Raw genomic sequence first — 13,213 nt, forward strand, 5'->3', positions numbered from 1 at the left:
AGTTCTTTTGGATTTCAGTATCATCTGTACGCAGATGATACAGATTTGTCACCATCTGTATTGGTCAGGGTCACTGAATGCCTTTCTGCTGTTTCATCTTGGATGTCATCTCGCCACCTCAAACTTAATATTTCCAAAACAGAGTTACTTATATTTCCACCGGCCAATAGTAGTTACCAACCTGATATCTCTACCACTGTTGAGAACTCAACAATCAACCCTACCCCAAAAAGCTTGCTGTCTAGGTGTCATACTTGACTCTGAGCTGTCCTTTGCTACCCACATTCAATCTGTCTCAAAATCATGTTACATGCATCTAAAAACATGTAAAAAATATGACCATGCCTTACACAAGACACTGCAAAAACTGTAATCCATGCTCTCATTATCTCCCGCATTGATTATTGCAATAGTCTTCTTACTGGTCTTAACAAAAAGAGACTCTCACCACTACAATCCATTCTGAATGCAGCTGCGAGGCTAATCTTCATTGCTAGATGTTCATCGTCTGCAGATCCGCTCTGTCAGTCCCTACATTGGTTACCTGTATTCTACCGTATTCAATTTAAAATACCTTTACTCACACATAAGGCCATTAACCATACTACACCAATGTACATCTCTTCGCTCATCTTAAAATATCTCCCAACCCGACCTATCCGATCTTCACAAGATCTACATCTCTCATCCACATTCATTACTTGCGCTCATGCATGATTGCAGGACTTTCTTCGGGCTGCACCCACTCTGTGTGGGAATGCCCTACCATGCACATTAAGACTCTCCCCTAGTCTCCAAACCTTCAATCGTTCCCTGAAAACTCACCTCTTCAGACTAGATTATCACATTCCAGAACCGCTCACTCAACCTTCATAAGCTTTTCTATCCGATTATATCCCCACTGTACAGTCTGCACATATCCTCCACATTTTTTCTCTTTCTTCACTTTCCCTTCTTTCTGACCATGGTTCATCATTGCTGTGATGTGATATCATGCAACCCACCTAGAACCTTTGCAGTCCAGTGGACAAATATGCAATAGTGCCTTTCCTTGTGTATCAATGCCTATTTCCCTATAGATTGTAAGCTTGCGAGCAGGGCCTTCCTATGACTGTTTGTTTATTACCCAGTTTTGTTTTATCATTGTGTCCAATTGTAAAGCGTAGCGGAATTTTCTGCGCTATAAAAGAAATTGTTAATAAATAAATACCATAATCACACAATACATGTTATCACACACTTATACACATATACATATAGTGTCCCCCTCTCCTTACCTTACACTATCACTGACAGACTAGGTGGGCTGTGGGCTCCTCTTCTTCCATCTCTCACATACGTCACTGAAAGAACAGTACCGCGTAGCATCCCCCCCTCAGACTCCACCCCCTCCCTTTCTCTTTAGTAGTTTTTATACAGCTTGCGGTGCACTGCAGCTGTAAGCAAAGCTGGGGACACCAAGGGGCTGGGATAACATACCCTCTAAAGGGGAAACGTACCCTTAATCCAGCTCTGCATGCAAGTAAGATATGTGACAGTAGCGCCATACACTTAACATAAGTAACTGTGGGTCTCTGTTTGTTTGCTCACACTTGCAGAAAGCAGCTGGAAACCTCTCTACCTCCTCCGTATATTCAATTCTCTGCAGATTGAACAGTTCTCTGTCTGAGCTCTTATATCAGAGGCTGCTATTATATTTCTTGCTGTTTCATTAGCTACATATGGGGGCTTATGCTGTAGCCTGCGAGGTGCAGGCTGTGTGGGAATTCTGCAGTCTGCCCATATTTTTAAAGCAGCAAATATTTATAAGGCAAAACCAGGTTTTGTTACTTATGCTTTCCCTGAAAAATGGTCACCAAGGTCATACAAAACTCATTTTTTTGGTAATCCCTTTACAGTTATTGCCAGATTTCTTTGACTAAAATAACATAATCAATGGATAGGAGGGTAAAAAGGAAGATTGTGTTAGTTTGATTCAAGATTGCTCTCAGCATTATCTTCTTCTCGCTGTAAGATTGGCCGCCATTACTCTTTCTGATTTACCTCTTCAGCATTATGATTTGTCTGATCACGTCTGTTATATTCTACCTTCTCTTTAGTGAATATACAGTATGGCTTATAAAGAGAAAGGTACAGATTATCTTACAACGACTTCAAAAAGCTAATACAGGTTGAGTATCCCTTATCCAAAATGCTTGGGACCAGAAGTGTTTTGGATATCTGATTTTTCCGTATTTTGGAATAATTGCATACCATAATGAGATATTATGGTGATGGGACCCAAGTCTAAGCACAGAATGCATTTATGTTTCATATACACCTTATACACACAGCCTGAGGATAATTCTAGCCAATAATTTTAATAACCTTGTGCATTAAACAAAGTGTGTGTACATTCACACAATTAATTTATGTTTCTTATACACAAAGCCCGAAGGTCATTTAATACAATATTTTTAATAACTTTGTGTATTAAACAAAGTTTGTATACATTGAGCCATCAGAAAACAAAGGTTTCACTATCTCACTCTCACTCAAAAAATTCCGTATTTTGGAATATTCCGTATTTCAGAATGTTTGGATATGGTATACCCAACCTGTACAGTATTACAACAAGTGCATTTTTGTTTTTCTCCAGTTATTGTCATCAAAACCTTTAACTGTATAGTAGTTCATACAATACCCTAGTAAGACAGAAAACCTTATGGACTAATAATCTATTTATGCAGTTAAGGACTCCCAAACTAGGTATGGTTATTGGGGAACGGGGGAATTAACCATTGATGGTGCCATAGGTGATTAACATCGATTGTCGATAATAATAAACCTTTTAGTACAACCCCTATTTTGAGTCATCCAAATGCCTAACACCTTTTCCCCTACAGAGCTATATGTTTCAGAGGTAGGTTTGGGAACTGTACAGTCACAGCACCTTTCTACTCATATCCAAACAAATTGATTTTCCAGGAAAGAGTTATTGCCTACAGAGAGCACTTCATTCTGTTAGAGTTCTTATGAATCATAAAAACTTTGAATTAACTGAAAAAGCAAAAATTCATTGTACGGTTACTTATTAACCAGATACCTTATTTTACGGATTTTTAAAAGAAAGTTACGACTCTCCTGAATTTATTCCAATAATTCCCGGAAACTAAATTCTAATAATTTTTAGTACAATCTTTCATCCAAATTCATTGCTTGTCAGGACGACACTCTACTCTGCGATACTCTTAAAATCCTATATTCTCCCAATAATCCTAAATAAACAGTCATCTCAGAGGCCCATAACTGAACAGTGGAAGAAAGTTCAAGTCTTAAAAATACAATTCATTATTAGATCCCTGTGATGACTTACTCTTTCCACAGATGTTGAGACCTCTATTAACTATAGTGCCACCTTTGCCAGATAGATGCTTTCAAGGAAGCCCCCTTTGCATCAACTGTTTACTTTGCTCATTCCAAAGAAGCCTTGGGCTCCTTGTAGTGTATATTTACCAGTATCCGCAGGGTATTAAGTGGTCAGAGTGACCATAAAATTTGCCTGCTAAAATGGATTTCTTGCACTCCAACATTATGCCACTTGTGAATTAGTCATGCCCTAAAAATACATAATGTTCCTGAAAGTATATAGTAGCCAGACAGATTTAAATTTTATTTGATTTTTTGAAAAGCACTCCTTAATAACCTAGAAACCAGCTTATATCACCCAAACTAATGAATCAACTTTTAGTACAGTTTCCCTGGTATTTTGCCATTGGACATAAATTTTACTGGACCAGTTTCCAGTTTGCTTATAATTATAGTCATGTACTAGAACGTCTCCTTTATTTTGTTTTTGGAGCAGGCATTCAAGCTATTCAAGTATTAGTCAATTTTGGTGCATGGTAAAGTTGCAGATAATGCACATTAACCCATAGATACTGTACTAAAGGGAAGATTTAATGAGTGATATTCTTGTTATTACTCATTACTAATCTTAAATGGTGCTCCAGCCAATCAGCTCATAACTGTTACTTTTCAAACATATGACGCATGATAACAAGAATATTACTTATTGTTAAACCTGCCCCTAAGTCCCAGAGGGTACCTTTAACACAGATTTTTCCTTGCAGCTCTTGGGGCTGTGATGAAAATTCTACATTAAGTACACCATATGGGGCTTTACAAGTGGAGTAACAACCCTTAATTGAATAAATACCTTTATTGACTCTTCCCCAAGGTATTTCATATGTTCGTCAGATATGCCTAAAGCCAACTCCATGGCAATTTAATAAAATCTAGACAACAGACTGGAAAGAAAATGTGAAAAAGCAGAATCCTCTCAGAAAACAATTTACTAGTAAAATTAAATTCATGGCTCCTGAATATCTAATTGGGGTTACACTGTGGCTTTCAACCAAAAACATTCATCTACTCTCCCTCCTGCTAAAGTCCCAAATTCAGTTGAACCTAACAAGGTTTTTCAAATCATTAATCTAGTCACAATATGATTTCAGTTTCTCTCTACATTGAAAATAATGTCAGTTCATGGCTCCTGAATATTTTATTGGAGATAGAATGTGGTTTTCAACTAAGAATATAAAGAGAGAGGGCTACTCCAGAGAAATTGGATCACAAATTCATTTTAGCTTAATAATATTATTCAAATCATGAATCTAGTCACAATAAGACTGTAACAATTCTCCTCTTTGAAAGATATAAATGTCATTCATGCATCTAAACTGAAGACTCAAGATCACTACTATAAATACCCCCAATATATGGAATACAGATAATCCTGTATTCCTATTTTCAATGAGGGTTCTTGCAAATTCTAGTGTATTCGAAGGGACTTGGGATGGAAGGAAGCATGTTCCTAGGTATCTACTCCAAGTCTTCATCCTAATCATCTTTTGAAAAATTATAGTTATGACAATAACAGCCAGTCAGTGGGTCAGGTCGTGAAATCTTTACTTGAGGGGTGGTAAGTACTGTCAGGCCGCTCCACTCTGTGTGCAGCTGGACACTAACTCGGTTCCTGAGATCAGTGTCTAGTGATCCCCGCCCCGCCCCCCAGATCTCTGAAAACGATGCTGAAGCTTACTCATGCAGAGAATCTTACTATAATTGGTGATGCCTAGATAGGCTTTATGTGCAAATTTATACATTGAAGCGAGGGTGACTGCTCGATTTTTTTTAAAGCGACAGTCATTTACAAATCATGGTTTGACCTTGTAAATGACTGCCACTATAAAAAAAAGTCCTTGTTCGGATGGTATTCCACACCTCTAGCAAACTCGGACGCCATTACAACCCTCCTATGGTTTCAACAAAATAAATCAGGTAGAGTGTGTACTAATACCCCTTTTCCACTGAATTCTCAGGTCCAACCCAGGTTTTGGAACATGGTTTCAACCCAGGTCAGACCCGAGATAGACTCCGTTTGCACCATCGACTCAATCCGAAATATTCCCGGGTCGGCCCCTTTCACACTACATCTGTGTACAGTGTGTTTCTGTTTTGCCGGCGCTTGGAGATTACATAATTGGCTAACCACTGTGTCACTGTGCCACCCATGTTCATCTCCCTTATTATATTTATCACAATCCACATTTTTACATTTTCACGCAAATGTACTAGCTTATTCTTGCCAGGAGACGAGCTCTGATGAAAGGCGATCCTGGTGAAGAGCTGGAATCTGTGTCATAGCATAACGCTATCACACTTCTTCAGGGTTCGGGTACACGGTGCACACTGCGTATGCGCCACCAGGGGCCGAGGAAGAGGGAGTCAGATGCTACCTTTCCAAAATAAATGTGTATTGGTAGACCATAGGCTGCTTTATAGTAACACCATCTAGAGATGGCATTATCCTATTGGCCAGCATGCATTCCGAAGCTTGCAAAATCAGAAAGTTTCACAGCATCCATAGACACCTATTGGGATGGAGATATGGTCAGAAATTGAGAGGCAGTATCTGCTGCGATCCCTCCATAGTACATTCGGGGGATTTTACATGCATACTGAGCAGATAAAAAATTCACCTCCTAACTTCTGACACCCCTAGGCACAGGCCTTTTGTGGCTAATGCTAATTCTACCTCTGGCTTTAATACTCCGGTGAGCCAGTGTGCCACTGCTTCTTTAGTCTTTTAGTAGACTTGAGGGGAGAGATGTTATTAAAAATATTCAAATACATAGTAAGGTTTAGTAACCAATCAGAAATAAGTTTATATTAGTTATGTACAACTTAGATTAATGACTTTATGTTAAAGAGTTTTTCTACATTGCCACTACATTTTTTAATATTGATGAGGTGTTAGAGATGGTGGAGTGAATAAAAATGAGTTGAGGTTTGTGAAAGAAATGTAAATATAAGTAAAACTGTGATGTGATTAGCTGTCTTCTTTAATTCATAAACTGCTGACAAATCAGTACACTGATTCTCATTTTTCAGTAGTACGATTCTATAATTAATAGCACACTAGGCCATAGTAATCAAATGCACACTACATGTAACAAAACAGTCTTTGGTACAGTGTCCTGTAAACGAAGGTATTAATTGGCTATCGGAAAAGACATAATATGGGAGAGTGTAGCTTGACATGTTGAAATATAGCGTAATTCAGACTACTGATTTTTCCTTTGTAAGAAGTTGAGTTGCAAATAAAATGGGGAAATATGTCAATAGTTCATCTGCAAGCTGTTTAAAAGAAAAACTGAGCAAAAAGATCATTTGCATGACTTCAGAACGAACCATGGATTGATTATTGTGTACTGTGGTTTGCTTTTTTTTCTTATGCAATACATTGTAAATGCAAAGAACATTCAGAATTTTGGCCAGTCTTTAATATTGCAAATAGAAAAGACTCACCACACAGTTGCTGGTATCAGAAGAAACATGACACCAACTGATTAGTTAGAATATTGACAGCAGATATACTGAATGAGTTTTTCATAAAATCTGATATATTTTTCTATTTGTTACATAGTAACAGTTTCTGAGGTTGAAAAAAGACAATTTGTCCATCTAGTCCAACGCTTTATTTTTCTATTATTATAGTGCATGATTTACCCTCCATAACCCTGTATATTCTTATCCATTGGTAATTTATCTAGCCACTTCTCAAAAGTAATGACCGAGTCCGCCATTACTACTCTCTCAGGCACTGAATTCCAAATACGTATTGTCCTTACTGTGAAGAAACCTTTCCGTCTCTGTATGCGAAATCTCCTCTCCTCTAACCTAAGCGGGTGTCCATGTGACCTTTGTAATGATCTTACCAAGAACAAATCGCCCGCTAGCTCTGTGTATTGACCCCTTTTATATTTGTAAATGTTGCATAACATTTTATTTTTATTTTGCTGCAATAAAAGTGTTATTGTTTTTTCATTTCTGTTGTAGTTCCCTTTTAACACTTTCCTCAACAGCATAGTGCAGTGGCAGTCGGAATTGAACCAGGCCACCAGTAAATTCAGTTACTAGGCACCAAAACAGAAAAGAAATATATACAGTAGTGCATCTTTTGTTCTATAAAATAACGATATACCATAGTTGCTAATTTCCTCTGAAATACAAGAACAGCCCATGCTACTGATGTAAATATTCCCTAGTAGTTAATATCTACTAACATTGTAAAGCAAAATTTGAGATGTTCCACACTACCCACCAACAATACAATCCCAATCTACCATCCTATTCCTACTTTATTATATTTGGTCTGCTAATCCAAGCACCTCTCTCCCCCCAAAACTAAGACTATATTGGGGTATATGCAATTGCGGTCGAATTGCCCCAAAGTCGAAAAACGGGGCATTTTCGACACACAAAAAAAAATTCGACAATGCAAAAACGGACGTTTCAGATTCGACTTTTTGAAATTCATCAGTTGTCAAATTCGACATGTCTGCAATGGTAAGAATGCGGCTTTTCGACAAAAGTATATTCAATTGAAGAATGTCGATTCGACAACAGTGCTTTTCGACAGTAATTTCGTCAATTTCATTCCGCCTCACTTTGCTGGCGGAATCTAATAAAAAAAATTAGAAACATTTTTTTTGTGTGTTTTTTTTTTATTGCAAATAGCATATCTATTTATATTAGAAGGGATTATGTACTTGGTTTGTCTATTAGGAGACACAAGTATTATTTATATATTTTTTAAAAGAATATTTTTTTTTAACTGACTAAAATAATATGGAGAGATCAGAGCATGTTTTTCAGTGGTAAGGGGTGGGAATGAGTTAAAATCAAGAAAAAAAATGTGTCGGGTCCCCCCTCCTAAGCATAACCAGCCTCGGGCTCTTTGAGCTGGTCCTGGTTGTAAAAATACGGGGGGGGGGGGAAATGACAGGGGATCCCCCGTATTTTCACAACCAGCACTGGGCTCTGCGTCTGGTCCTGGTGCCAAAAATATGGGGGACAAAAAGCGTAGGGGTCCCCCCGTATTTTTAACACCAGCACCGGGCTCCTCTAGTCAGAGAGATAATGCCACAGCCGGGGGACACTTTTATATCTGTCCCTGCGGCCCTGGCATTAAATCACTAACTAGTCACCCCTGGCCGGGGTACCCTGGAGGAGTGGGGACCCCTTAAATCAAGGGGTCCCCCCCTCCAGCCACCCAAGGGCCAGGGGTGGAGCCCGAGGCTGTACCCCCTATCCATGGGCTGCGGATGGGAGGCTGATAGCCAAGTGACACAAAGAAAGAATATTGTTTTTTGTAGCAGAACTACAAGTCCCAGCAAGCCTCCCCCTCAAGCTGGTACTTGGAGAACCACAAGTACCAGCATGCAGGGGGGGAAACAGGCCCGCTGGTACCTGTAGTTCTACTACAAAAAAAATACCCAAATAAAAACAGTACACGCACACCATGAAAGTAAAACTTTATTACATACATGCCGACACACACATACTTACCTATGTTCACACGCCGACTTCTCCAAGTAGAATCCACGGTGTACCGGAAAATAAAATTATACTCACCAAAATCCAGTGTAGCATCTGTCCTCTTCTTTTTTGTAATCCACGTACTTGGCAAAAAAACAAACCGCATTTACCCGGACCACGCACTGAAAGGGGTCCCATGTTTACACATGGGACCCCTTTCCTCGAATGCCGGGACCCCCCGTGACTTCTGTCACAGAGGGTCCCTTCAGCCAATCAGGGAGCGCCACGTTGTGGCACTCTCCTGATTGGCTGTGCGCGTCTGAGCTGTCAGACGGCGCATTGCACAGCCGCTCCATTATCTTCAATGGTGGGAACTTTGCGGTCAGCGGTGAGGTTACTCGCAGTCAGCGACCAGGACCGGCTCAAAGAGCCAGAGGCTGGTTATGCTTAGGAGGGGGGACCCCACGCAATTTTTGTCTGGGTTTTTTAAACATTTTTGTGCTGTCCAAAAAGTCGAATCCAGGACGCACATATCCGTCAATTGGTCCGTTTTTCGACAGCGGGACTGTCGAATACGTTTTTTATTGAATATGTCGAATTCGGGTCCCGGCGGGAGGGTATGTGACTGTCGAATTGTGTCGAATTTAAAAACAGTCGAATTCCAGATGGAATTCGACCGCAAATGTGGGCATTATGGATGCCTCACAGAACTGAGGTCATGGGTTTGATTGCCACCATGGCCATAACTGTGTGGAGTTTGTATATTCTGCCCACACTTGCATGGGTTTAATCCGGCTACTCTGGTTTCCTCCCACAATCCAAAAATATACTGGTAAATTAACTGGATCCCCACAAAAATGAACCCAAGTATGTACAAATGTCTGTGTACATGTGTTTAGGACAGAGTAGATGGGCCAAGTGGTTCTTACCTGTTTCTATGATGTAATGTTATGTTGTGGATAGTGTTGATTGTTGGTACTGTAATGTTGCTCCTTTTCACCATATCATTGAGTTTTATAAATTAAAATGTTAAAAATTGTTCACATTATAACCAAATCCTAGTAAAATTGATATGAGAAGGACTGCACCACCTAATGGTCCATTTAAACAGTACCATGGGTAGTCTTTTTCTTCTCCACCCGCTTAGTGGCTAGTATCACAGGAAATAATTTAGCATTTTACTATATAGAAATATGGAGCATGGTAGCTAATTATTTTGATAGCTTACTCACTTGAGTTTAAGGGTCAACCTGGAGATTTTTTAGTATCTTTTATGACACATGGGACATTTTATATGAGTATCTGTGACCATAAACATTGTCCTCATCAGTACATTGAAAATTGCTGAGATCAAGCCCTCAGCCAATCTGGTAGACAGCGAGAATGCCTAAAAATAAAGACAATACAAGTTGTACTCAGAACTTGAATAAAAGGCCAATAACTTACTTTTGTCTGCTGCATGCTCCATATAAGCACTTTGTAATTGGCCCAGAAGTTAAGAGATGAATTTACTGAGCTAGTCATGATCCCAGTATATAAAGCTGTATTACAGAATGAAACCTATTTGTGCTATAATAGTGTCTGTATTTTATCTATTCACAGCTGCTGGATGGCTTGGGAACCCAGCCTTGGTGCATTCTATGGCCCAGTTGCATTCATTGTTCTTGTCACCTGTATTTATTTCCTCTGTACCTACGTGCAGCTGAAGCGCCATCCTGAACGCAAGTATGAATTGAAGGAAAGGACGGAGGAGCAGCAGAGGTTGGCAGGTGCAGAAATGGGTCACAGTCATATATCTGAGGCTGGGCCAGTTGCCCAGGCAAGCTGCTCCTTGCTGTCATCGTCACTGCTGGAGAATGAGCATTCATTCAAGGCCCAGCTTCGAGCTGCTGCATTTACTCTTTTTCTGTTTACAGCAACCTGGACCTTTGGGGCTCTTGCTGTATCTCAAGGGCATTTCCTGGATATGATATTTAGCTGTCTGTATGGAGCGTTTTGTGTAACCCTAGGGCTTTTCACTTTGATCCATCACTGTGCAAAGCGAGACGATGTTTGGCACTGTTGGTGGTCCTGTTGTCCATCTAAAAGAAATGCATATGCGGTGCCAGCTAATGCCCGCCAAAAAGTAAATATAAACGGAGATGCCCAAGGGCATGCGACCTGTATTCAGGATTCACCTTGTGCTAATAAATCGCCACTGTACAACCACCCATCCATAGGTCATTGTAAACTCACAAATTTACAAGCTGTTCAGAATCACGTCAACTGCCTTTCGCCGGTCACGCCATGCTGTGCAAAGATTCACTGTGAACAACTTATGGAAGATGAAGCTCATATCCATGTACACAACGAAGGGGCTTTTAGACCCAACATGCACGTTCACAGGTGTCTAAAAAGCAGAACTAAGCCACGCTACTTCAGTCGACATAGATCAGCCGCAGAGAGAGAGTACGCTTACCACATTCCTTCTAGTATTGATGGGAGTATCCATAGCTCGCACACGGACAGCCCGCACAGTACACATGAGGGCCACACGGGCCACAGACGGGGCTGTTGTGCAGCAAGTGACCCTTACCCTACAATCAACCAGCCGGAGAGCAGCGATGCAAGTACTGCAATATTTAGTTGCGGCAAAATGCCCGACTCTGACACTGTGCACCATACTCACTTTGAGATGCAACCAAGGAGACAATCATATCCATTTAACACAACAAATCCTAATGGGGTACTCAAGGGTACCATGCATGAAGCCATGGTCTATAGTTCCGATAATACAGGAAATATAAAAACGGGACCATGGAGAAATGAAACTACTGTGTAGTTCTGGGGCTAGCTCTTATGTCTTTCCTGCGCTGGTAACACGTATGCCATGTTTTTAAGTTCACTTGTTAAGTGTCTGTACAGCACATCGGTACATGTACAATGCTTGGTTCTGTTTTGTTTATACAAAGAAATCAATAATAATGGAGCAATTGTGGAAAACAAAATAACATGTTAAAGAGGAATAACAATAAGTGTATTGCAAAGAACCATGAACACGAAGGTGCGAAGCAGATAGAAGAGGCAATATCCCTTTCTTTTTATGCTTTGTTAAATCTTGATACACTTCTCTGTGTTGCACATACAGTACCACTGTTACCATAACAATAAATTATTCTAAACATTTTTGTAATATGTTTTACATGTTGTACTATTAAACCAAAAATAATGTTTTACTGTATCTCATGTCAGATAGATATCACTTGGTTCCATGTTGTTCTATGGGAGTGGCTGCACTACACATCCATAGAATCCTGTGGGTGTATTCTATGGAATCCAGCTGATTCAGTAACTGCAGTCGTTAACTTCCATTCTTTATTAACGCCACCCATTAAATTGTATCCATGCCAACAAATAGTGGTCTGACCTGAGTGCACAGCCTAAGCATTCACTATTAATTAGAAGGTAATGCCTCAGTGATATCACTAGTTCCTAATGAATGAATAAGTTAAAAAGTGGTCACAAGATGGCTGCTTACATTGCATGCAAGAAATGGGGACACTGTAAAATGGTGCCTAAAGTAATTCACTAGCAGTCATGCCCAGTTTGACTCCAACCCACCTTGACATTAGTTAAAACTGACCCAGGAAAATTGGTTTGCTGAGACAGGTCACTTGAATGACATAGGGGCTGGTGATACCATTCTGACAAAGAGGTATAGCTATACAAGGTTTTTATTCTGTACAGTACAGTCTAGTGTAATGATATTGCCTCTGAATGTCTGCTGCCAGCACTCTAGATTCACGTATTGTCCACTCCGTGTTTGTCTCTCTCCATGTTGGAGGGCAGAAATACTGTAGCTAATATGACTCCTTTTCCATCTGCAGTGTTGTATTGGTTGTAATTTGCATGACGCAGGTCAGGATATACCATTTGTTGTTTTTCAGTGTTACATGTTTAAAATGCAGTATTGTTAAAGACTGTGGAAATCATGTTGCTATTACTCTAGACCATTATGAATCGACACAAACTCACCTCTGCACTAGTGTAAGTGGCACAATCTTTCGTATGAGGTATTACGATAAACTTTGATTAAACTCACTCAGATGTCTTTGCAAAGCATGCGGTACCATTGTATGTGACACTGTGCATTGTGCAAGCCGTTGTCTACACACATTTTACACTACCCTGTACAGTTTGCCTTCAGGAGTGAACTCGCTGTTTTTCAAAATGAACTCTTCTTAGAGTCAAATGTTGTTCGGTATGTAAATACAAAAATATTTTAATTAGATGGTTGTAGGGCTGTTTCTAGACAATTTGGCTCCCAGTGCGAGATTTAAAAATGTGCCGCTCCCCTCCCCCATTGCCA

At 39.9% G+C, this 13,213-nt stretch overlaps 1 protein-coding gene across 1 annotated transcript in view; it reads left to right on the top strand.

The window, feature by feature from the left end:
- ADGRA1 (adhesion G protein-coupled receptor A1) overlaps window positions 1–12,836 on the top strand; it is a 1,405,372-nt gene extending 1,392,536 nt beyond the window's left edge. The window contains exon 19 of the mRNA XM_063962017.1: window positions 10,468–12,836. Coding sequence (XP_063818087.1) covers window positions 10,468–11,686 — 1,219 coding nt within the window. The 3' untranslated portion in view covers window positions 11,687–12,836. The remainder of the gene's footprint in view (window positions 1–10,467) is intronic.
- Window positions 12,837–13,213: the final 377 nt, after the last annotated feature.

This window comes from Pseudophryne corroboree, chromosome 3 (assembly GCF_028390025.1).
Source record: "Pseudophryne corroboree isolate aPseCor3 chromosome 3, aPseCor3.hap2, whole genome shotgun sequence".
NCBI classification, from domain to species: domain Eukaryota; kingdom Metazoa; phylum Chordata; class Amphibia; order Anura; family Myobatrachidae; genus Pseudophryne; species Pseudophryne corroboree.